At 32.3% G+C, this 23,485-nt stretch overlaps 1 protein-coding gene across 6 annotated transcripts in view; it reads right to left on the minus strand.

Annotated features, from left to right (window-relative positions):
- Positions 1-2,645: 2,645 nt before the first annotated feature.
- Positions 2,646-23,485, minus strand: part of LOC106064361 (transient receptor potential cation channel subfamily A member 1-like) — a 34,649-nt gene continuing 13,809 nt past the window's right edge. For 4 of the 6 annotated variants that reach the window (XM_056031045.1, XM_056031044.1, XM_056031043.1 and 1 more), the window contains 16 exons: positions 21,623-21,787; positions 20,547-20,661; positions 18,272-18,438; positions 17,873-17,957; positions 16,360-16,419; positions 15,516-15,611; positions 14,870-14,940; positions 13,758-14,034; positions 12,231-12,320; positions 10,949-11,115; positions 10,024-10,153; positions 7,213-7,407; positions 6,526-6,594; positions 5,835-5,948; positions 5,251-5,315; positions 4,131-4,260 (listed from right to left, as the gene is read on the minus strand). In XM_056031045.1, coding sequence (XP_055887020.1) covers positions 4,170-4,260; positions 5,251-5,315; positions 5,835-5,948; positions 6,526-6,594; positions 7,213-7,407; positions 10,024-10,153; positions 10,949-11,115; positions 12,231-12,320; positions 13,758-14,034; positions 14,870-14,940; positions 15,516-15,611; positions 16,360-16,419; positions 17,873-17,957; positions 18,272-18,438; positions 20,547-20,661; positions 21,623-21,787 — 1,957 coding nt within the window. In that variant the 3' untranslated portion in view covers positions 4,131-4,169. Of the gene's footprint in view, positions 3,010-4,130; positions 4,261-5,250; positions 5,316-5,834; positions 5,949-6,525; positions 6,595-7,212; positions 7,408-10,023; positions 10,154-10,948; positions 11,116-12,230; positions 12,321-13,757; positions 14,035-14,869; positions 14,941-15,515; positions 15,612-16,359; positions 16,420-17,872; positions 17,958-18,271; positions 18,439-20,546; positions 20,662-21,622; positions 21,788-23,485 lie in introns of those variants that run through there. The other 2 variants (XM_056031047.1, XR_008778204.1) reach the window with 2 other exon arrangements.

The following is a 23,485-nucleotide window of genomic DNA, read 5'->3' on the forward strand; positions in this document are numbered from 1 at the left end:
GATATATTATTCAATCAATTTATTAATTTGCCATATGTACCATTGTAAAAGTGTTCGCAAAGAGCAGTTTCTCGTGTATTTCTTGATCTTTCACGTGTGGCTCAAATATTGTTGCGCAGAACTGTTTTCACTAACAGGAGAAGGGGTGAAGGTGAGTACCTAGTGAACACCTAAACCAGTCAGCTTTGGGCAGGAAGGGCTCGTTAGACTTGGCTTGCAGCCTATCTAGCAGAAGGAAAACTAAATTCAAACTGTGCTGCCTTGCAGCTATACCCGAACATTGGAAAGGTTTCGTGGGTCAACCCTCTTAAAAATAAGGAGCCGGCCACCCTTAGGCAGTTTGCAACACACAGCGCTACACCCTTTCAGAGCCTGCGACGACGCTGACCCCAAACTATATACATGTCGTTTGCAAAGAATTACATAAGAAGCTTTTAATTTTATAACTGATGCCACAGATGGGACCTTGAACTGTATTGTTGCTTTAAGAAATTCGTTTAATATTATCAGATGTAGGTTTTTGTAAAACAGTTTTTAAAACTACAACGGTTGGTAAAATCAATGTTTAGTGTTTTCCGTATTTTGATATAAGTAAAGAGATATTGTACAACTCTTGCAAACCATCATCTTCTCTAAATGATGTCGAAAGAGATTTTGTGGGTCTATTCTTTATCTTTGAGTGTTCTAAAGTTTATCAAATCTATTTTGTTAGGGATGAATTGTCTCAAATGATCTTCCTGCGTCATTGGTTTGATATCGTTATAAAAAGGCTATTAAGCAACCGCTAGTATGACGAGGAAAGAATAAATACCAATTTTAAAATAATCAATGCTCTACAGTCTACATTCTTTTTGTTAAACAATAGTTACATGTAAACAAAATTAAGCTAGTTAAATATAATAATAATAATCTTTATTGTCCGTATGGAAATTTGTCTTACAATTTGTGCATTACACCAAACAAAAAACATTATTATAACTATAAGAAACCAAAGTGTACATTCACACCAGACTCCCTCATAATTTACATGTGACAAAGTTTATACCAGATTGTTCTTATTTAATGATTTGATTGCCAGGGGAACAAAAGAGAGTTTGTGTCTGTTTGTCTTTGCTATCGGTGTCTTGTATCTCTTTTATGATGGTAAAATCACAAAATCCTGACACAAAGGGTGATTCTTTACTTCGAGGATCTTGTTAGCTTTTGTATAGATGTTTGTCTCAAACAACTGCCCAAATGGGTTTTGTTTTTGCCAATGATTTTACCAGCAGCATTTAGGAGTCTATAAAGTTTATTTTTATTTTTAATGCTCAGATTGCCAAACCAACCAGTGATATTGAAATTAAATATAACAATTTTTCGTTTGAATAGCAGGATAAATGTTTAAAGGATTAACTCGGGTACAAATCAACATATCATAAATTAGTGTATAAAAGAATTACATTAAATTGATGTTAAATTAAAGTCACGACCTGTTTAAATGAAATCTATTATCGTAGACCCCCGTGGACATCTCATAGACCCCCAATTTATGTTTTCCCTTTCGTAGACCCCTTGGAAGTCTTTGTAGACCCCTGGGGGTCTATATAGACCACTTTGGGAATCACTGCTATAGACTAAAGTCTATATAATAATATAGCTAACTTTTTTTTGTTACCGAATATGACATTTCTTAGCCGGTAGAGTTAGATCTAGACTAGAATTGACTAGACTGTCTAGATCTATGTAGGCCAAGCCATTTCTGCGATTCCAAGTTAACTTTTGATAAAATTTACTTTTTTTTTGGTACGCCGTTTCAGTGTCCATGTTTTTGAGCCCACCCACGAAGTTTTTGGTTTCCACGAAGGTAGAGTCTACATGTTTCGGATGTATCTTCAGAATTGAAGATTATTAGATATCTACATCTTAGCCCAAACGCAGCTGCAGGACGGGAAAAGGGGGTGGGTGGGTGGCAGGGTTCAAACCCAGGCCGTAGAGACAACACGAACTGACAGCAATCCATCGAATCTGATCATTATTGAACAAAAAACTTAGGTCAGTAAGGCTTTTTGAGCCCACGACATTAGCGTTATTAGCGTGAAGCTTTAAGCAACAGTTTCCGGACTTGCAACTTTTTTCCTTCCATGATAAGAATCTAAACTAATACATCTAATACGAAAAAAAACAACTCTAAAATTCTACTTTTCTAAGACAAAAAATAAATACTTAAAAGCTACGATAGGCATCATATGGGGAAAGGCTCACTACAGCTTCAGCCAACTCTAAAAAGCCACGTGGATGTCAGATCGCTCTATCATCTGATGAAAGACTTGTCGAAAGAGACCTCAAAGCTATAGGCTGACCATTCCCAAGGCCAAGTCCATGTCCTTTGACTAATTTTATAATAAAATTATGGAAGCATTAATGCATTGCATTCAGCCAGGAGACTATTCAATCTCCTCTGATCAAGAAAAATCTAAAATATGCCAATAGATCTACTTTGGACATCAATGCCAAAGGGATTCCAATAGATCACAGTTATTCTTGATGGCATGTCCGACTTAAAAGAGATAGAGAGAAAGGAAAGGCAGAGTTTCAGAAGTGAGACCAAAAAATTATGTTTCAACTTTATTTGATATAAAACTCAAAGACTTAAGTGAGTCATATCATTATTTATTCTCTCAAGTACAGTACAGTACACCTATCTTAAATAGAAACAAGTAATCTTTAATAAAATCAAATCATCATAACTAGAAACTAGTCATTTTAAATAGAAACTAGTAATCATAAATAAAATCAAGTCTTCACAAATAGAAATGAGTCATTTTAAACAGACATGAGTAATTTTGAATAAAATGAAGTCATCATAAATAAAACGAGCCATTTAAAATAAAACATGTATGATATTAACAAGGCTTTAGTGTGGTCAACACATTTATTGTTTCTTATTTTGGAAGAACATAACTAGTCATCATAGGTCTCAACAGGCTTACAGGGCACTTGTAGTATAAAGACAAACCCTGTAATATTCTGAAGAAAGACAAGTTGATAAATGTTATTCTAAAAGAAAATATAAAATATCTATTAATCTAATAAAATAATTTAAAACATTAAAAAAATTGATTGAACTTCATAAACGCCTTAGAGTACAAATAACAAATATTCTCTTATAGACCTTTTAAAAATAAATATGTTAATGGATTTACAGAACTAAAAAATGAATATATCTTAGGCATCTAGATTCTAGTTGCAATTTTTGCAGTATCAATGTGGAGTCAAAACAGTTTTGTAAAAATATGGCTTATTGCACAGAGTTTTCCTGGCTGAATGGGAAACTATTGTTAATCTTATGGTGGAGTCTGTGTGTTCAAATATTATTTGATTCATAAATTACATATAAATCAAAATTTTACTATATTCAGAAAACATTTCATGTTATATTGATTTTTACATCTAAAGCTTTCGAATGTGTAAGAATAGTGGACAAATTATTATCATTGTCAACAGATTTGATAAAAGTGTCATTGAAGAAAAACAACAACAATGAAAGTCAAGAAAAGCAAAAGTAATTTTTAGAATTTTCATTAAAAGAAACATATATTAATTTTTCCTATTTTTCCAAAGATTTTAGAAATTAATTTCAACTGAAAAATGTTCTGCAGAATAACAAAATCAGTTTTTAAATAAATCTAGACCTACATATCAATATGGTTAGGCAATTATTACAATCACATTAATATCAAAAAAAAAAAAAAAAAAAAGATCATGAGCTTACAATGATTAATGCAAATTCACTGCATCATTATAAGTTTTATAAAGCCTAACTATTGTTACAATTATTATAACATATTTAAAAAAAAACACAAAAACAACTCAATCACCCCCCCCCCCCTTTTTTTTTTCCCCCGGGGAAAAAAAAAAAAAATGAGGTCAGCCTTCTTCACCATCATTCTCAGAGCTTTTCAAAAAGGAAAAGTGTGAGTACTGTAACAATTGTTGCAATAGGGCAGAATTTGAAATACATTTATCACAATTGAATAAAACTTAAAAAAAACAAACAACAACAACAGACACTTAAAGTAACCTTTGATAAGCAGTAAGTAAATAAGTAATTAAGATAATCAATAGTGGATTTTAAGGTAACCAATACCTGATTTTCAAGTGAACAGATCATAAGGTTTCATTTTTGGTTATTCTTTTTGTTTTACAAGCCCTAATTTCTGTTTCATTGCAACCAATATTGCTCTCATCTCAAGGCAAACTTTCTCAACTTTCATAATGCTAGGAATGAAGATTCACATTTTGAATATATCTACTATATATCTGAATTTTTAAAACACAGTGATATTTTGTTGACAGTCCCCCAGTTTTATTATAATTCATCCTCACATCTCTTTGTCAACTCTTACTGATGTTATGAAATACTTAACAGCAGTTATGCTGTCTAGCCTCTATTCTCTATTACACATTGATGTAATGTAGCACCTAAGTATAGTTATGCTAACATCTATTCTCTATTACACATTAATGTTATGTAGCACTTAAGTATAGTTATGCTAACATTTATTCTCTATTACACATTGATGTTATGTAGCACTTAAGTATAGTTATGCTAACATTTATTCTCTATTACACATTGATGTTATGTAGTGCTTAAGTATAGTTATGCTAACATTTATTCTCTATTACTATAGTTATGCTAACATTTATTCTCTATTACTATAGTTATGCTAACATTTATTCTCTATTACTATAGTTATGCTAACATTTATTCTCTATTACACATTGATGTAATGTAACACCTAACAGTAGTAAAGCTGCCAAGCATCTATTCTCTGGTTCAAATCCTACACACTGTTGTTATGCCCTATGACTCTTAGTGTTGTCAGGGCCAGCCTTAGATGATTAGAGACCCTGGCCCTAGGTGAGGTGAATTTGGTGGTCCCAAATGAAATAGAAAAATAAAAAATAAACAGCAAAAAAAATATATATACTATGCAATTTATTAAAAACCTTGTGTACTCTTAACAATAACATTAAGGACAAGTTTTACTATTTCTTCTGTTAAAAAACAAATTGTGTGAGGCCCCCAATTGAAGGCCCTTAGCAGCTGCCTAGTTTGCCTATGCCTAAGGCTGGCCCTAGTGTTGTTACATACCAACTAGCACTTAGGGTAGAACTAGAAGTTTAGAGCAGGTGAAAATTAATATTGTGTGGATACATTATATCTTAGAATGAATCTAAAAATATTTTACTAACACAAGTTCTCACCTCTTTTCAATTGCTTGCAACTCTCTTTTAAAATCAGGATCACTGTCTTTTAGTTCTGAAGTAAACTGAAATCAATGAATAGGATATCTTAAGAAAAACTAAAAAATGACACATACATATATGGTCTACATATATTTTGCAAGTATATTTTTTCACACATACTTAATGAATATGTTGATTCTGTTCTTGAACTAACTCAGTTGATATAAAAAAATATAAATGTTATATCTTATTTGTGAGCTTATATCTTATATATCATCACCATCATTCTACTTATGTTACATAAAAAGTCATAATAAAAAAAAATAATAAAAAATTGATGACACAAATAATACAAATATTGCAGTGTGTTATGGTTTGTTAAGACATCCTTTTTAAACATTAATCCAAAATCCTAGAAAAGTTTGAAGAGGAAAATAAATTAAAGTCTTATTATGTTTGATGGGGATCAGAGAGCTTTCATAAAAATGAGTTTATAATATATAACCAGGTAAGACTGCATTCAAAAACAAATTAAAGAAAAGGGCTAATGAACTATTTTGTAAATAGAAAACAGATTCTTAAACAATAGTTTAAGTACTTGCCGTAAAAACATATTTCTCAACAAAGCCAAGGCGATTGGTAAAGATGAACACTTTCTCCCCAACAATGTTGGATAAAAAAGAAAGCATTGAGTCTACTTTAGCTAAAAACTGGACCTTTGTGGGAGGAAACAAAAATAATGCATTAACAATTAAACTTAAGACCTCTTCCTAACAGAGATAAAATGTCTACAGTTGAACCTTATACAACTTGACTGCAATCTCCTATTGTGGAACAAACTAGATGTTTAGTTTGAATGAGTAGGACTTAATACAGCATACTTTTTTTTGTGATACTATGATGTACTTGAGGTCCAATAACCCCCAACATACATCAAGCACCTGTTGGAGAGGGTAAAAGCAGATTATGCTTTGGTCACTATTGGTTAATTAATGGTCACATAAAATTCACTTTAGTTATAGATCCATTTAATATAAGGATTTGATACTTTTTTTTTTAGGCGCAGAGTACATACGCCCAACCTGTGACCACAATTGTGTATTAAGGATTTGCCTCTTTAGTCACACAAGACGATGAAAAAAAAAAAAAAAAAAGTTTCTCAAGATGTAAAATGCCACAGACAGACAGATAGTACATAGGCCTAAATCATTAGTAATTCTATACGCTTTATTTATTTCACTAATAGGCTGGTTTCAACATTTTGTTATATATAAAAAGTATTTTTGAACAAACCTGATATTCCACTCTTTTCTCTTCTGCATCACGACTGGCAGAGGAAATGTCTCCAACAGCTAATCCAATCTGAATATAAAAAAACCCAGTAAGGTTTAAAGCATAAAAAATTGCCACATTTGAACAAAGTTTTTTAAAGACATGAAGATATACACTATTGTTATTTGAAATTGATTAGAAGATCATAATTATAAATAAGCAGGTAGTAAGATTCAATGGTCATTCTCATCCTAACAGAAGGATGTTATGGCAAGGGATTTAAGAAGCTTCTTGTTTATTCTCTGTTTCAAAAACCATTACTTCTTCTCCTTGTATTGTTTCAACTGTGAAGTTGCTGACTATCTTCTTTTGATTCAATTAGACTTTGTCTTTACTTTCTTATACAAGGCAATGGCTAGGCATTAGTATTGAATATATGCTACAATTAGAATTTACATTAGCTATGTGACACTATTTATCAACATAAAATAAGAGGGGTACGGGAGGGGGGTCACTAAGTAAGGGTTTGCAATTAGGTACACAATTCACCAACATAATACCAGTAATGGTTTGTTTTATAAATAAAAAATTCACCAACAGAACACTGAAGTAAGGATGGGTTTGTAATTAGGTACACAATACACCTATGTAACACAACAGCTAGGTATTGTCATATCAAAAGTCTTAGACTACTGGTAGGTTACTCACCATCAAGTTCAACAACATAAAAGGTAAGAAAAGCACAAAAACAAACAACACAACAAATGTGACATTCCCAAAATGTGCTGTATCAGGTGAGCCATCTTGATAGCCTTCATTCAAAAGAATCAAGAAATCTTTCTTAAAGATCTGAATGAAAGTAAACATAATGGACTGGAACGGGTACAAATGAGATTGCAGAGGCTGAAAAAAAAAGCAAAAAATAAAAAGCAATAGAACATGATTGGTTACATTCCAAATATCAATTTTGCCTGGATTGTCAATGAGGTTTTATGTTGGAGACAAATTTTGTTTTGTATTTGTTAGTTTGATGGCCTTTTAATTTCAGTGAAACTTTGTGATGGTAAATTTTTAAGTAATGGACCTTATTCACCAATCGTAAACAAACACCATTTAGCCACGTGATTCTCTATCTCTTCTATACAAATTACGTAATACACAATGACAACTCCTGTCCTGTAATAGGTTTGGACTAAAATGTAATAATCTTCATTTCTAAAGGCAAGTCCAAAACTTGTAAAACAAACAAAACATGAGAAATCAAAGAGATTTACCTCATTATTTAACAAGACATAAAAAGACAGGCCAAACGTAGTGATCATGTGATACATTTTTTTCGTTGTTTTATCAATATTATCACGTGGCTAAATGTTGTTTGTTTACAATTGGTGAATAAGGTCCATTAGGCTGAGTTGATAATAAATTTTTTGCAAGGTAGTAGAAAAAAAAATCTTTGCAAACTTAAATTTTTTACTAACAAATTAATCAATCACCTTCAGCCTTCCTGTATCAATCATTTATTAAATGAAAATATAAGACTTCTAAGTGAAATATTACCACATTTTCTGTCCAAAGCAATGATCTTTGTTGTAATTATTTGTCAAACTTATAAAAAATATTGAAATAAAAAAATTTATAACCTTCAAAAACTTTATGATAGCAATAAAACAAGTAAACTTTTTAATAGTCAAGAAACTTTCAAACTTTATAATAGTGGTGAAACATTCAAACTTTATGATAGCAATGAAACATTCAAACTTTATGATAGTGATGAAACTTTCAAACTTTATAATAGTGGTGAAACATTCAAACTTTATGATAGCAATGAAACATTCAAACTTTATGATAGTGATGAAAAATTTAAACTTTATGATAGTGGTGAAACATTTAAACTTTATAATAGTGGTGAAACATTCAAACTTTATGATAGTGATGAAACTTTCAAACTTTATGATAGTGATGAAACATTTAAACTTTATGATAGTGGTGAAACATTCAAACTTTATGATAGTGATGAAACTTTCAAACTTTATAATAGTGGTGAAACATTCAAACTTTATGATAGCAATGAAACATTCAAACTTTATGATAGTGATGAAACATTTAAACTTTATGATTGTGGTGAAACATTTAAACTTAATGATAGTGGTGAAACATTCAAACTTTATGATAGTGATGAAACTTTCAAACTTTATAATAGTGGTGAAACATTCAAACTTTATGATAGTGGTGAAACATTCAAACTTTATGATAGCAATGAAACATGTAAACTTTATATGAGTGGTGAAACATTCAAACTTTATGATAGCAATGAAACATTCAAACTTTATGATAGCAATGAAACATTTAAACTTTATGATAGTGATGAAACATTTAAACTTTATGATAGTGGTGAAACATTCAAACTTTATGATAGCAATGAAACATTTAAACTTTATGATAGTGGTGAAACATTTAAACTTAATGATAGTGGTGAAACATTCAAACTTTATGATAGTGATGAAACATTTAAACTTTATGATAGTGGTGAAAGATTTAAACTTATGATAGTGATGAAACATTTAAACTTTATGATAGTGATGAAACTTTCAAACTTTATAATAGTGGTGAAACATTCAAACTTTATGATAGCAATGAAACATTCAAACTTTATGATAGTGATGAAACATTTAAACTTTATGATAGTGATGAAACATTTAAACTTTATGATAGTCCTGAAACATTTAAACTTTATGATAGTGCTGAAACATTTAAACTTTATGATAGTGGTGAAACATTCAAACTTTATGATAGCAATGAAACATTCAAACTTTATGATAGCAATGAAACATTTAAACTTTATGATAGTGATGAAACATTTAAACTTTATGATAGTGATGAAACATTTAAACTTTATGATAGTGGTGAAACATTCAAACTTTATGATAGCAATGAAACATTCAAACTTTATGATAGTGATGAAACTTTCAAACTTTATAATAGTGGTGAAACATTCAAATTTTATGATAGCAATGAAACATTCAAACTTTATGATAGTGATGAAACATTTAAACTTTATGATAGTGATGAAATATTCAAACTTTATAATAGTGATGAAACATTCAAACTTTATAATAGGAATGAAACATTCAAACTTCATGATAGTAAAAAATTCAAAATTTATTTTTTAATGGGATAAAACATTTAAACTTTATAAAAATGGTGAAACATTCAAATATTTTCAACAGTCTCAGTGTCTTTAAAAAAAATTTGCTGAAATAAATTTAGACAGTTCAGTTCTCCAGTGACATCCATTCACTGATGTTTTACTGTACTTCAACTAAACACTGGTAATGAATGACTGCCTGGTTATGTGGTATGAGCTTCAGACTCATCACAATGGTCCCAAGTTCAATCCCTATGAGATTCATCCTCTCCTGTCCTGTAATAGGTTTGGACTAAAATGTAATAATCTTCATTTCTAAGGGCAAGTCCAAAACTTGTAAAACAAACAGAACATGAGAAATCAAAGAGAATTACCTCATTATTTAACAAGACATAAAAAGACAGGCCAAATGCAGTGATCAGCATACAAAATATGAGGGAAACTTTAAAAAAGATCTTCACTGCTTCAATAAACATCAGAATGTAGACTCCAAAGAAATCAATACTGAAATAGCAGCAATAACAATCTCTACATAAAGCCAGCCATTTATCATTATTTTAAAGTGCTAATGCATAAGGATATCAAACAAAGAATCAGGTTAGAATCATTTGATAGGTTAGTAAAACTCAAGTCATTCAAGTACTGTATATTAATATGGAGAAAATATGATGAGCCTTGTAACTGTTTACTTGACCTCTGGTGTTGTCAAATGGTAAATTCTTTCTTATCCACCTTCCACCCTCCAAAAACAAATTCCATTGTTATAAAAACGCAAGAACAAAAAAATAAATCAATTAGTTAATGCATATGAAGGAGTGATTTAGTTGTGGTTTACTAATGAGTACCGTATGTGCACAACAAAAAAATGGTCACTATTCAGGCCATCATTTCTTTCAAATTTACTAATTGATATTATTGAAACAATATTTTCAAAATATTTCTAAAATATAGACATGTTTCAATGATTCTCAAATGTAGTTTTTTTTGTTTAATCATTAATACAATAATCAAAGAATGAGGACTTATTTAAATATCTTTTAACATGCATTATTTTTCTAAATTTACAGCCATTTTCATTATTAATAACAAGAGTACAGCCATTTCTTCAAAGAATAGAGTAGAAATATGCCTTCTTAAAAATATTTTGGAAGCAAAAAAAATAATAATCAAAAATTGAGACTTTTATCAAACCAAAGGATGTCATACTTGTCATACATCAATAATTTTTTTTTTTAAGTCTACTTCTAGTCCTTATAAAAAAAGTAGAAATATGCATTTATAACATCATAAATATCTCACCTGGTTAGCTGGAAAAGTCCATTCAGCCAAGTTAGTAACACAGCAATAGCAATTGCTTCCCATTGAGTATGAATTGCATACCCTAATAGGAAGGTCAAAGAAAAGTACAGGCAGCAGATGTAGAGGACAAGCTCTATGGCTATATTAAAATCCATAAAGATTCTTTCCTAAAAAGAAAAAAAAATGCATAGAAGAATTAACAACAGGATACATTAGTTAGGTCAAGGTCATTAGTTTGTGGATAGAAGTGTAGAGAAACTCTGCACAGTGTAGGAGCCAAAATAAATCTGGCAAGTGCTTGTGAAATTCATTAACTACCCATTCAAATAGTTTACACCTATCTAAATTGAAAATGAGGCCAAAATTTACAATTTAATTAATTGTGTTCTAACACATGAGGATTGTGAGAGGAGGAGGGGTGCATTTATAGAATCATTCCCAGAAGAGAATTGTATATTTAACAGAATAAGATTCTTAATGGGATCACAATGGCCATTGGGCCCCACGATGACCTAACCACCATAAAAAAAATGCAAACAAAAACTTTATGGCCATATCACAAGGTCTGTGTCAGGGAAAGAAGAAGAGGCAGACAAAGAAAGCAATGGGAAGACAGCATCAAAGAGTGAACAGGCTTGTACCTGAAAGGGATCTTACTTAAGGTAAAAGATAGAGTGGAATGGAGGTAGACAGTCAACAGATTAAGTGTGGTGCCTCACTGGTTCAACAGACTAAGTGATAGGTGAAGGTATGTTCAGTATGCTGGTGTGGCATAGCTTTGAACTCAACCTGGTAACATTCCTCCTGACAGTATTTCCAAAACTTGTAAAAGTGACAAGTTTGCAGTGATAAGATTCAAAATACAAATAAAAAAGTAATCTTGGCAACTCTTGTTAACTGGTAAAAAAAAAATGCAAAAAATTAGCTTAGGTTTAACTGACCCTTGATGCAGCCATCAACAAGTATTTAGTCAATATCAAATGCAGATAAAAGACAACAACCTTGATACAAAAATCACAAAATCGACTCTACAAGAAATTAGGATGGTTTCTAGCAACAGGCCATAAGATGTGCAGTCAAGGGTCATGATATTTTTTAAATTTATTAAAATGGAAGTAGCTTTAGTAAGCTTGTATCATCTATTTAAATGCTAGACCATGACCATACCCAACCATGTTCTATTTGAGAGATGTAGTTAAGGACTATTTGTTTACACAGAAATAAGTCAAAAACCTAAATCAGTCAATACTTTAGTAAAGGCTAAGTAATATATTTATCTTACCCTCAGCTTTTTCATTAAGTATATAATGACTTTTAATGTTTGAACCGTGCTGAACAGGAATATAAAACTAAGCTGATAACGTTCATGAAACTGTTTCAAATAGAACATGTTAAAATATATTAGCTGTCAGTAAATAAAAATAGCAGAAGACAGGATATAAACACTTCTAGAGGCATTGGCTGTGTTTAGAATATAGAGTAGCAAGATATTTTTAATGAGAAAAGGAAGACTCTTGTCACATGTGAAATGTTTTCCGTAACCATCATTGGGAATGAAATTTAGAGTTTGTCAGTAATGTACATTAGTTTTAAGCTAAAGTGTAAATTCTACTGGCCGGCTACATTCCTGTTACTAGCAGGTCATTCAGATTGGTTCAATGTACTTCAAATGTCTTTAAACTTGAGAATGTTGCTATAATTGAGGATAATATGACCGAATGGTAGAACAAAGTTTGCATTAAAGGTTTGAATTTGTATTTATAAGACAGCATTAAGTGTTCCATAATGAAATAATGTAGGGTTGCCTAGCATCACATGGCCAGGGTGAAGAAAGTATGGCTTCTTTAATGATAATAACTTAGGTTGTTGCAAACTCAGGTACCATTTAGCTTGTTTAACTGATAGCTAGATAATCACAAGTAAAACAAATCCACAAGGGTTTCACTTGCTTGTGAAAGAAAAAAGAGGGGGTGGGGAGGATATCCTAATCTATTACTAAAAGATGTTTAGGATCAGAAAAGCTTAAATGGATATTAATTATATGAAAAAGTGCAGTACCACTTTAATTTCTTAAATTATTTTCAGTGTGACAGACGCATCAGTTACATTTTTCAAAATTGTAATCTACTGATGGATGATTTGATTTTGCTAAGTGATACTCAGGGAAATGCCCATTTGCTCAAATAGTGAATTAGAAGTAATGAAGAAAAAAGTATTAGATGAGAAATGTGAGAAGCAGGTCATTTTAACTTGGAGCTTAAGCCTAAGCTAAGGCAGAGTGGGACAGGATGTTTCATCAAAAACACACACACACACAAACAACAACAAGGTTTGTAAGCTTAACAACTCTGATTAAAACCTTGTAAAGGTTATGATGTTATTTTTTGGGGAATAAACTTCAGAAGAGTTGTATTCTTTAGCTAATAATGGCCACCAAATATTCATAAGAAGAACTATTTCATCATTTGGAAAACTTGTATGCAAGTGACTTGGTTGAATACTTTTACTCAATTGATAGTATATCTGGATTCACACCTTTCCAATGTACATGCAATTTAAGAAATGATGCAACTACGCAATAAACAAGTTTTACTGTAAATGTTTTGGAAACATGAAACAAAAGAATTGTCAATATTTATAAACATTAGGCAATTAATTTCCCTTTGTACTTTCACAAACTTTCAAAACTAAAATGTTCATTTTGTTTCAATCTGTTGCAATTTAAGGTTTTAAAGGTATATATCTTTTTTGCTAAAGATAAAAAACAAAATTAGGTAAATAAAATCAAGAAAAGTAAAATTAAAAAAACCTCAATATGAGCTTCAGGAGGAAACCAGTTGCTGCTCCACTGGAATGGTGCTTGCTTCTCAACTAGAGTGTCATTAACCTCTTGTCCATAGGAAGGAAGCTTTCTTTGAAAAATTTTTTTGAAGTGCTCCTCAGAGTTATATGGAAGAGATCCATTTATAAGGCCATGGTAATGTTTGTAACTATGCAGGTTCCTGGCGACAAAACTGGTCATGAAAGTCAAAAACAGGAAGTAGAGCACCAAATTGACTGACTTGATAAGGAAACCATACCTGATCCTAAAACAATAAAACTTCGTCGGTTACATTACCAAACCATAAGTAATAGAAACACTCCAGAATATAACATTACCAAAACAAAAATAATAGAAACACTCAAGAATATAAAGTTCTACAGTTAAATAGCTATAATGCATATAAGAGACCGCTAATAAGTCATGTTTATATCAAGAATTATTATATTTACATTTCAGTTTAACAAATTTGTCAAGTTTAAATCAACAACAATATATTATTCTAGATGATCATTCTAGAATCAATTTTATACGTTTTTTTGCTTTTCGTTTCAGATGTATCTTCAAAATTGACGAATATTACAGCCTAACCCAAACCTCCCTTATGATGGCAGAGGAATGCAGCAGGCAAGGATGAAACTCAGAATTATTGAAACAACAATCCATAGTTCATACCATATGACCAGGCAGACATCCAGGTCATAATATAGTGAAATTTGAATGAGAAAATAATGCATAATTACATTTTACTAATAAATCACAGTTGTCAGTCAAAAATATTTAGTTCTATTTGTTAGTGAACCATATTTAAAATAGGAATTAATTATTTTACAGTTTACTTATACTTAAAGTTATGAGCAGATGAGACTCTTATAATCATACAATAACAGACTCATATATGGTAGATTATGATGACTTTAATCTTGAGTCACAATTAATAATATATCAATAATAACTTTCATTACATTACTCCATTTTCGGATTCCATCTTATCTACCCTTTTAACACACATTCGCACCATTCCACATTCATACTATGCTGCACACGTAACAGTTAGTTTCAAACATAAGTATCCATAAAATAACAGCAAACAAAGTCACCATTTCATCCGTAAGAAGCTGACAGTCAGTGGATGTAACAACAGTTCTACTCTTTTGTACTTCAGCATCGTCTGAAAAAAGAAAAATTATTTTTAAACTGGATGCAAAATACAATGTAACTGCATGTAACTAGCATTCTTCATGGTCCTTCTGATAAAATTTTTTTCTATTCTATTAAATAAAAAACCCCCACTACAATCAAAATCACATTTCTGAATCATTAACATGTACTACTTTATTTATTGAATACTGAATCTTTCAAGTTTAAGATGCTAGACAGAAATATTTTCAGAATACTTAGAGTTGTAATGTCTTCTTTTAACCAAGAGGTCTTCAGTTTGGAGTCTAGTGAAGACAGAGATTTAGAACCTCTGGATTTTTAGGACACCCTTGAGTCCACCCAGCTCTAATGGGTACCTTAAATTGGGTAAGTAAAGGCGGTTGGTCATTGTGTTAACTGTCTGCCATAGAAACAGATGAGCTTTACATCATTTTCCCCATAGATCGCAAGGTCTCAAAGGGGTAGCTTTCACCTACCATTATTTTATTACCCATTCTAAAAAAAAAACCTCTCTTAATTTCCTTTCTCTACCCTAACTTATATATATTGCCAGTAAAGTATTTTATTTATCTATGATAAAATTACCTGTAGTGGCAGCAAGGGAGAATAGCCTAAGTTGGAATTTTCAGTAAATTTTTTGTAATCTTTGTTCACTCTCAAAAATCTAAAATTGTATATAATCTGAAAAAAAAAAAGTGATGCCTAAATATTAAAACAATACAATAATGAAATACATTGAAATATAATATTTTAAATTTTTACTATTGACTTGTTTATGCATTGTCTTGATTTTAGTTTTCTTGTGACAACACATTTTTTTTGTAGCCCCTATAGTTATACTCAATAGCTTACCCTTTGAACAGAAAAAAAAAACAAGAAAAAGGCAGTACACACAACAGGCCCAACAAGTAACAATAGTAAGTCTCACAATCCCCCCCCACACACACACTGCCATTCCTCACCTTCAAGAGGTTCAGTACTAATAATTATAATTCTCCTAGCAAGATTTTCCCAAAATGTAATGACTTCACTACTATTCATGTCAAAACATTGTTTTTTGGTTAAAATGATCACACAATTCATATCTGATTTATTAATATTCTCCTAGATCAGCTTCAATAGTCCCTGCTTATCTAGTTTTATTTCTGTTATATTCTTTAACCAACTGCTTTATGCTGCAAACCACAGCTGATTATAAGGAAAATGGAAACATTAAAAAAAAAAAATAACCACCACACTCTAACACCAGTACAAAATACAGTTGTGTAAATAAATGGGGTATAATAAACAAGATCATGAAGAGACTTCTAGCATGTCAATGACACATAGGAAGAGCACAAGAGTATTGAGCAAGATAAACATTAAAGAGACTTAAATTTAAATCTTTAGATTCAATTAACATAGAGTTGTACGTTTCTTTCTGACTTACACAATAATTCAAGCTCTTTGGATTCAACTCAGAGTGAGTAACACATTTATTTAATACTGTCTGAAACATAAAACTAGAATTGTATTTTATACCAACAATTGGTAGAAGGTAACAATTTTACAGAAAAAAAAATTTCAAATAGCCTTTGAAGTATACATCTTTGTATATAAAATTATACACTATACATGCAATTGAACAAAGATAGTTATATTATATGTTTGAATAAAGGATTTTATTCTAGCTTAAATTAAATGAATAATGTAAAATGATTGCCTTCCATCCCAAGCTAACTTTCAATAATTAAATCTAACTATCTTTGTGCACATTCAACTTAAGTTGAAATGAATCTTTCATTATTCTTAAACTTTTAAGTATTCTCTAGAATTAGTCTGTCCAAAGGCAGTGTGAAGAGTCTGGTGTGGTAACATTATCTTGTTGCTACTGCTGGTGAAAGGGAAGCACTTCATAACACAGCCTCTCCACAGCAAGTTCTATGCAACACCTTCTCATGCAGACAGAAACTGAGGCTGCAAAGCCTCAGGCTAATCTGCAAGGGTTTCAGAGGAGGTTTGGCCCCAAGATGTGAGACAGTCATGGCCCATTGGCGTGTAGACATGCCCTGCTGCTTATAATCATAACCTCTAGATATAGTTTAATAGCTGCATTGCTTGTTTGTGCACCTGTAAGGTCTAAAGCTAAGGAAGTAAACCTTAACAGAAAATCCAATTTTGGTGCCATGTAGGCTACGGGGGAAAGTGGTAAGACCACTGCTCTATAGCAAACTCTTGCATCCACCTGACCCTAAATAGTGATGGTTTTTCTATCCCTTTGGATCAGGTCAGTACACTAGAGAGGCGAGTGTTGATGTGTAGGCAGTCCAGCACTTGCACATTTTCTGCCCAGGCTTTCCCTAAAGCAATGAAGAGGTTACTTGATCTCTAACAGAAATGCCACAGAATTACTAAAAATGTAATAATTAAATATTTGTAAAAATTCACTTGAGTATATTCATAGTAATCCTTCACCACTTTGTACTTAAGCTTATGCAGTTTCCCTCTTTTGTGGGTTTTTATGAAAAAATAAAGGGAAAAATATTCATGGATCTTTGCTATATTGCAGATTTTCTTCAAAATTCAATTGGTGGAAATTTTTTTTTTTATGTTTACGTGAAAAAAATGTCAAAATATATTAATATTATTAACTCTAAAAATTAAGAAATTTTAAACATAATAAAAATTATATACATTTCTCAGGATAAATGAGGTCTTACTGTAAATCAAATCAATCTTTTGTCATCATTTTAAAGATAGATCATTTCTTTTTTCTAAAATACAAAATGAGAAGTATCAAAAAAGAAAAACAGTAAGATTCCAAGTTAGGCTTCTTTTTGTTTATAGTGATAAGTGACCCAAAAGTGAAGAATATTTTAGGCAAGGTAAGTCACTCACAATCTAGTATTATCTAGACAAAAAAATAAAGAAAAAATAGCAATGGAAAGAATGGAATCAAATACCTTGAAAACTCTGGGGAAATGTGCAATGAGTAGGAATGACAATAAGCCATGCACTTCAGAAGGGAATCTCAGACATTCTTGCCATCTGAAATTAGATCAGATAACTTTAAATAACTCACATTTCACCACTAAAATAACTTTTTTAACTTTACCAAATATACCCAAATGTCATCCTTGATCAATATTAATCAATTATGTTGTTTTTTGTATAAACAATTTTAATCCTTTTTTGTGTGTATCAAATTTAAAAAAATATTATTTTTTTTGTTTTTCCAGTAAAAGAAAACTGTACTTAGCTGTAATGTTTCATGAGGATAGAATTCTTCAGTGCAAGCCCAAAATGTTTGCTTGTATATAACATTCAAACTAGTTTGTGGAGGATAAAAACAAGACAATTACCGCTCATGTTCTATGAAGGCCCTGGCTACAGCTGATTTATCATATGTTGTCACATCATCATAGAAACATTTCCCGAGTTGGTTGTAAAAGAATTGAGCATTAGCAGATAGAAGCACTAGAACAACCTGGGCATGCCCACATCTTGCAGCTATATGTAAGGCAGTGTCCTACAATAGAAAGAATGAGCATAGAATGCATACTTCGTGTAATTGTTGACTGAATGAAACGCTTTTTTCACATATCACAACGTTGCTATATGAAACTAAAGGCCCCTTGTTGTAAAGTGAGCAGTCAACTTCATCAAATATGTAACAGTTTTTTAAAGATAGTTTTATTATTTTTGTCTGATTCATTTACATTGACTTCTATATAGTGAAAACATATGAGTAAGGAAAGAAGGAAAGAAGAAAAAAGTGATTTGAGGGGTGGGGGGAATAGAAACAGAATAAAGAAGTAATATGAGGGGACATGGTGGCTAAATGGTGAAATGCTTGGCTTCATCTGAACCAAGGGATCTCAGGTTTGAATGTGAAGGCTGGGATTTAGAATTTCTGCATTTTTAGGCAGCTCCTTAGTCCACCCAACTCTACCTGACTTAAGTTGAGGAAAAGTAAACGTGGTTGGTCACTGTGCTGGCCACATGACACCCTCATTATCTGTGGGCCACTAAAACAGATGACCTTTGCCTCATCTGCCCATAGATTGCAAGATCTGAAAGGGGTACTTTAATTATTTTTTTTTTTACTATATTATAGAGCCCCTCACCCCTATTGGAGTATGGATATTAGATCTCCATAGCCCCCATGTCCTGGGCCATCCTTTCCATCTTGTTCCAGATGTAACCAAACTTTAATGTGTCTACCTCTAGCTTGAGTTGCCAGGTGCTTCTAGGATGTCCTCTCTTTTTCTTGCCTTGAGGGATTCCACTTCAATGCCTGCCTTGTAGGGCTGTTTGGTGCTTGGCGCAAAGTGTGTTCAATTCAATCCAATCTTCTCTTTCTGATTTCTTTTTCTACATGAGTTTGGTTAGTTCTTTGCGAAAAGTCATTGTTACTGATAGTGTCTGGCCAACGGATGTGTAGGATTTAAAGTAGACAGCTGTTAATGAAAGTTTACACTTTTCTAATGAAAGTTTTAGTTGTTCTTCAGGTCTTGGCTCCATATTGACAAATGGCCTTAACATCTGAATTAAAGAGGTGAATCTTTGTTGTCAGGGAAATTTCTCCTGCTATCCAGATTTTCTTGAGCTGTACGAAGGTAACTTTTGCTTTTCTGACTCTTGCCTTGACAGCAGCTACTGTTACCTTTGTTTCATTTATGATGCTACCCAAGTAGGTGAAGGATTCTACTTTCTTTATGGGACAGCCATTCAAAGTGATGGGTGCTGTGTTAACTGAGTTAATCTTCATTATCTTTTTCTTATCCTTGTTAATAACCAGCCCAGTTTTTAATGATGTGTCTGCTACTAAGTTAGTCTAAAAACATGACTACTAGACAACAAAGAAAACTTCCTGTGCACATGACAATAGCTTTAAATGATATTCAGCTTTATTATCTGCTATTAGTTCTAAAGGTTGCTGTAACCTGGATCCATGGGCTTCTCATATAATTAGTAACTTTTGTGCTTGGGTTGATATAACATAAGGCCTACTCCTTGATTGTAGAGCACCATTCAATAGTAGTACTCCTGACATCAGTTGAAGCTGTCTAGCTTGGGTCCATCTTGTTTCACTAAGGCCCATAACTGAGATGTTCTTTTTCATTTCATCTGCCACCTGCATTGATTTTTCACTTTCATACATAGTCCTCACATTTCATGTTCCTATATTTATTGGTTTTCTAGTCGCTGGAAGGATATTAGGCTTAGCGGCTTTCTTTAGGCTTTCACCACTTTGTTTCATGATTCTTCTGGTAGGATAGCTCTCAGAACAAAGTTTTCAAATATCTTTTGTTGGCTTTTTGTAGCCATTTAATTTCCAGGGTGATGCTTGGGTCGAGAGATCAATATGGTGGAGTTACAGGGGTAATTTACCATAATTTTTTTTTAAAGAAAAAAAATGCAATGGTAACATTAAACTTTTAAAATAGTTTCTGATTTGATACTGTTTAGCTTGCTTAGTATACTGTTACCAAAATAAGCAGATACTTATGTCTTGTACATCATAGATGGGTGTAAATCAAGGTATCCCCATACTTGTACCAACAAATACTCTACTGCTGCAAAGCCTTTACTTGCACCTACTGATGTCTTTTTTGTACAAATGTTTTTACATACCCCAGCATCATTGCAGCAATCAATCAGATCAGGATGTACAGATAGTAGATAAGTGATACAACTCAACTGTCCTGCTGCTGACGCCAAATGAAGAGGAGTATTATTGTCTATATCTCTAGTACAAAATAAAAACAACTTAAGATAAAATGTAAACAAAATACATTCCTAGTTTTTATGTCCCCCATTTCAGTATAGAACAAAAAATTGTTTTAACCAACTGTTTAAAACAGAAAATAAGTCGTGTAGTTTGGTTCTACAAGAATTAAGTTCTTTTTGTAAAGATTCTTTCAAATGTAAGGTCCTTTTAAATGTATTGCTAGGTTGCTCGAATAACTAGAATATAGCAGCTATGATTCAGTAGGGTGTTAGAGTAAACCTTGAATTCAAGGCAGCTCTCTTAGGTCTGGCAGTAATTAATAAGCTCTGAAAACTGTCAACAAAACTTTAAGTAAAGTATAGCAACAATTTTTTTTTACTGTTACCCTATTAAAAATGAAACCAAAGAATGTGTCAAAGTGTCATGGGCTTATGTATATGATTAATAATGGTATCAATGAACCAGCACCTTTTTTTCTTGAGGAGCCCATTTTTAAATGGGAAAAATCAAAGACTTAGTACAAACTTATAGTTCTGAGTAAAAAATTAAGTATGTTGCTTGTTTAAGACCTTGAGGTTCATGGGGCACATTGTGTAGCATTCATCCTTTCCTTTACCCTAGGTTTAAAGAGTAAGCCATGTGGATAGTGAAATGATGCCAGAAGATTTTTCCAAACACAAATACCTTAATTTAAATTGCATCGCTCTCTAGCTTTTATAGGTGAAACAAATTATGAATAAACATGAAATGCAACATAGAATAATAGCCTATTTTCTTCACCTTCTTCTCTTAATAACCTTGCTACCTTAGTGCTGCTATTATTAGATATTACATGTCATGTTAATAAGGTATGTTTTCGATGGTTGGCAATATCTGCTTGTTTTCAGTTATTTCACATCTGAGAAATGTTATGTTGTAATTATGTGGCTACTACTGTTAAGACTATTACATCCATAAAACCTTGAAGCAATAAACTAACCTTTCACAATGACTTCCTCTTTTCATTAATGCTTTCAAAATATTGACTTGGCCAAACTGAGCAGCTAAATGAATAGGAGTTAGGCCATTTTTGCCACATTCTTCTCTCAGCATATTTCCTTTTTGGCTTTGCATCAAAGTTAAAAATATTGGATACTCACCAGCTCTGGAAAAATAATTAACAAAAGTCTACAGTTTTAGTTCATTCTAAAGCATGGGCATTCAACACCAGTCTACAGTTTTAGTTCATTCTAAAGCATGGGCATTCAGCACCAATCTACAGTTTTAGTTCATTCTAAAGCATGGTCATTCAACGCCAGTCTACAGTTTTAGTTCATTCTAAAGCATGGTCATTCAACGCCAGTCTACAGTTTTAGTTCATTCTAAAGCATGGTCATTCAACACCAGTCTACAGTTTTAGTTCATTCTAAAGCATGGTCATTCAACACAAAATTTTGATCTTGGATTGAAAGAGAAGAAAAATGCCAATTGAAGCCAATAGTTGAAAGTATTAGATAATACTATAATGTGGGACATTAGGAGGTTGAAAATAATAGAGCTAGATTTTCAATGACAGGTAGTACTATATATAAGGCTTGCTTTGGAGTCCAAAGATTAATAATGAGTGCAGGATTCCATGAGGCTAGCTGTGACCTACCTATTTTGCCACATATAGTGCAGACAAAACCATTGTCTGACAGTGGCTGATTTAAATTCTCTTTTCACCATGTATGTCTCTCCTTTGCAGCTGATTTTCTTTTGGTTTCAAATGTGTATCCCGTGTCCTTTGTAAGTAATCTTGAGCTGTCTCGCTCCCAAGCTACCTGCACATAGGTGCTCTCTTTTATGTCAGTTAAAGCAAGTTGGTGCCAAAGTTGGTCTTTAAGGCAATGTTTCTGTGGGGCACCTCTGTTACATTAACCACCTTTCAGCACACCAAAAAAAATACTGCTTTTGGCAGTTCCTCATTTGGGGTAATAATAGATACTAACATAAAATGCTAAATGAATGTATCTTAAAGTGCTACAGCTTTGAAAGCTAGACAGAAGATCTGCAGAGAAATCTACCAGCTTAGAAAATAAAATTTCAGTCAACTTCTAAACAATCTTCACTTGAAGACATCTGCTAAATACAATTTACCCAATAAATGTTATGTTCAGCATTGTCAAAGACATGATTTGTGATGGTAAGTACAAGACTTAAGACTTTTATACCAGACAATTCAGTTACATGGGAAAGCTGGCAAGAGCTAAGAAAAGATTGGTCAATGACATATATGGAAGGATAAGTGATGTCTTCACAGACATATTGGAAACAGAGAGACATATAGTGGGAAGTTTTGATAAGAATCACTCAGTAGAAACCACATTAATTCTTATTCTGCAATTTACTAGCATCAGTCTCTTGCTATCTTCTAGTTGAATCCATCTTAATCTATAAGCTAGATGACTGTTTTACAATTTAATAGAAAATACAAAAAACATGCATATATGTAACCCTGCCAGACCAAGTAAAACAAAGGACGTTTGGGCCACGAGGCCTTCATCAGCTACAAAACAAACAAAAAATAAAAAACAACACAAAATAGTCTTAAGTTAACTTATCTGTCCAATGTTGTTCTCTATCGAGGCAGAAAAGAAATGAGCTACGCTGGGAAACGGAAGGAGATGGAGATGTCAGGCAAAGATGAATGGGAAAAGAGGGTACCGTAGTGTTAGTGCCCATCGCGTATTAAATAAAAGTGTGCTGGTTGTTGATCCTGTTAGGTTGGAGGGTGCCTGACATGTAAATAAGTTTGTTTTCGATCTGCAGACGGGTGTTTTTGTCCTTGCATTGTTGTATAGCAGTGACGAGGAGGTCGGTG

This window comes from Biomphalaria glabrata, chromosome 5 (assembly GCF_947242115.1).
Source record: "Biomphalaria glabrata chromosome 5, xgBioGlab47.1, whole genome shotgun sequence".
Taxonomy (NCBI): Eukaryota; Metazoa; Mollusca; class Gastropoda; family Planorbidae; genus Biomphalaria; species Biomphalaria glabrata.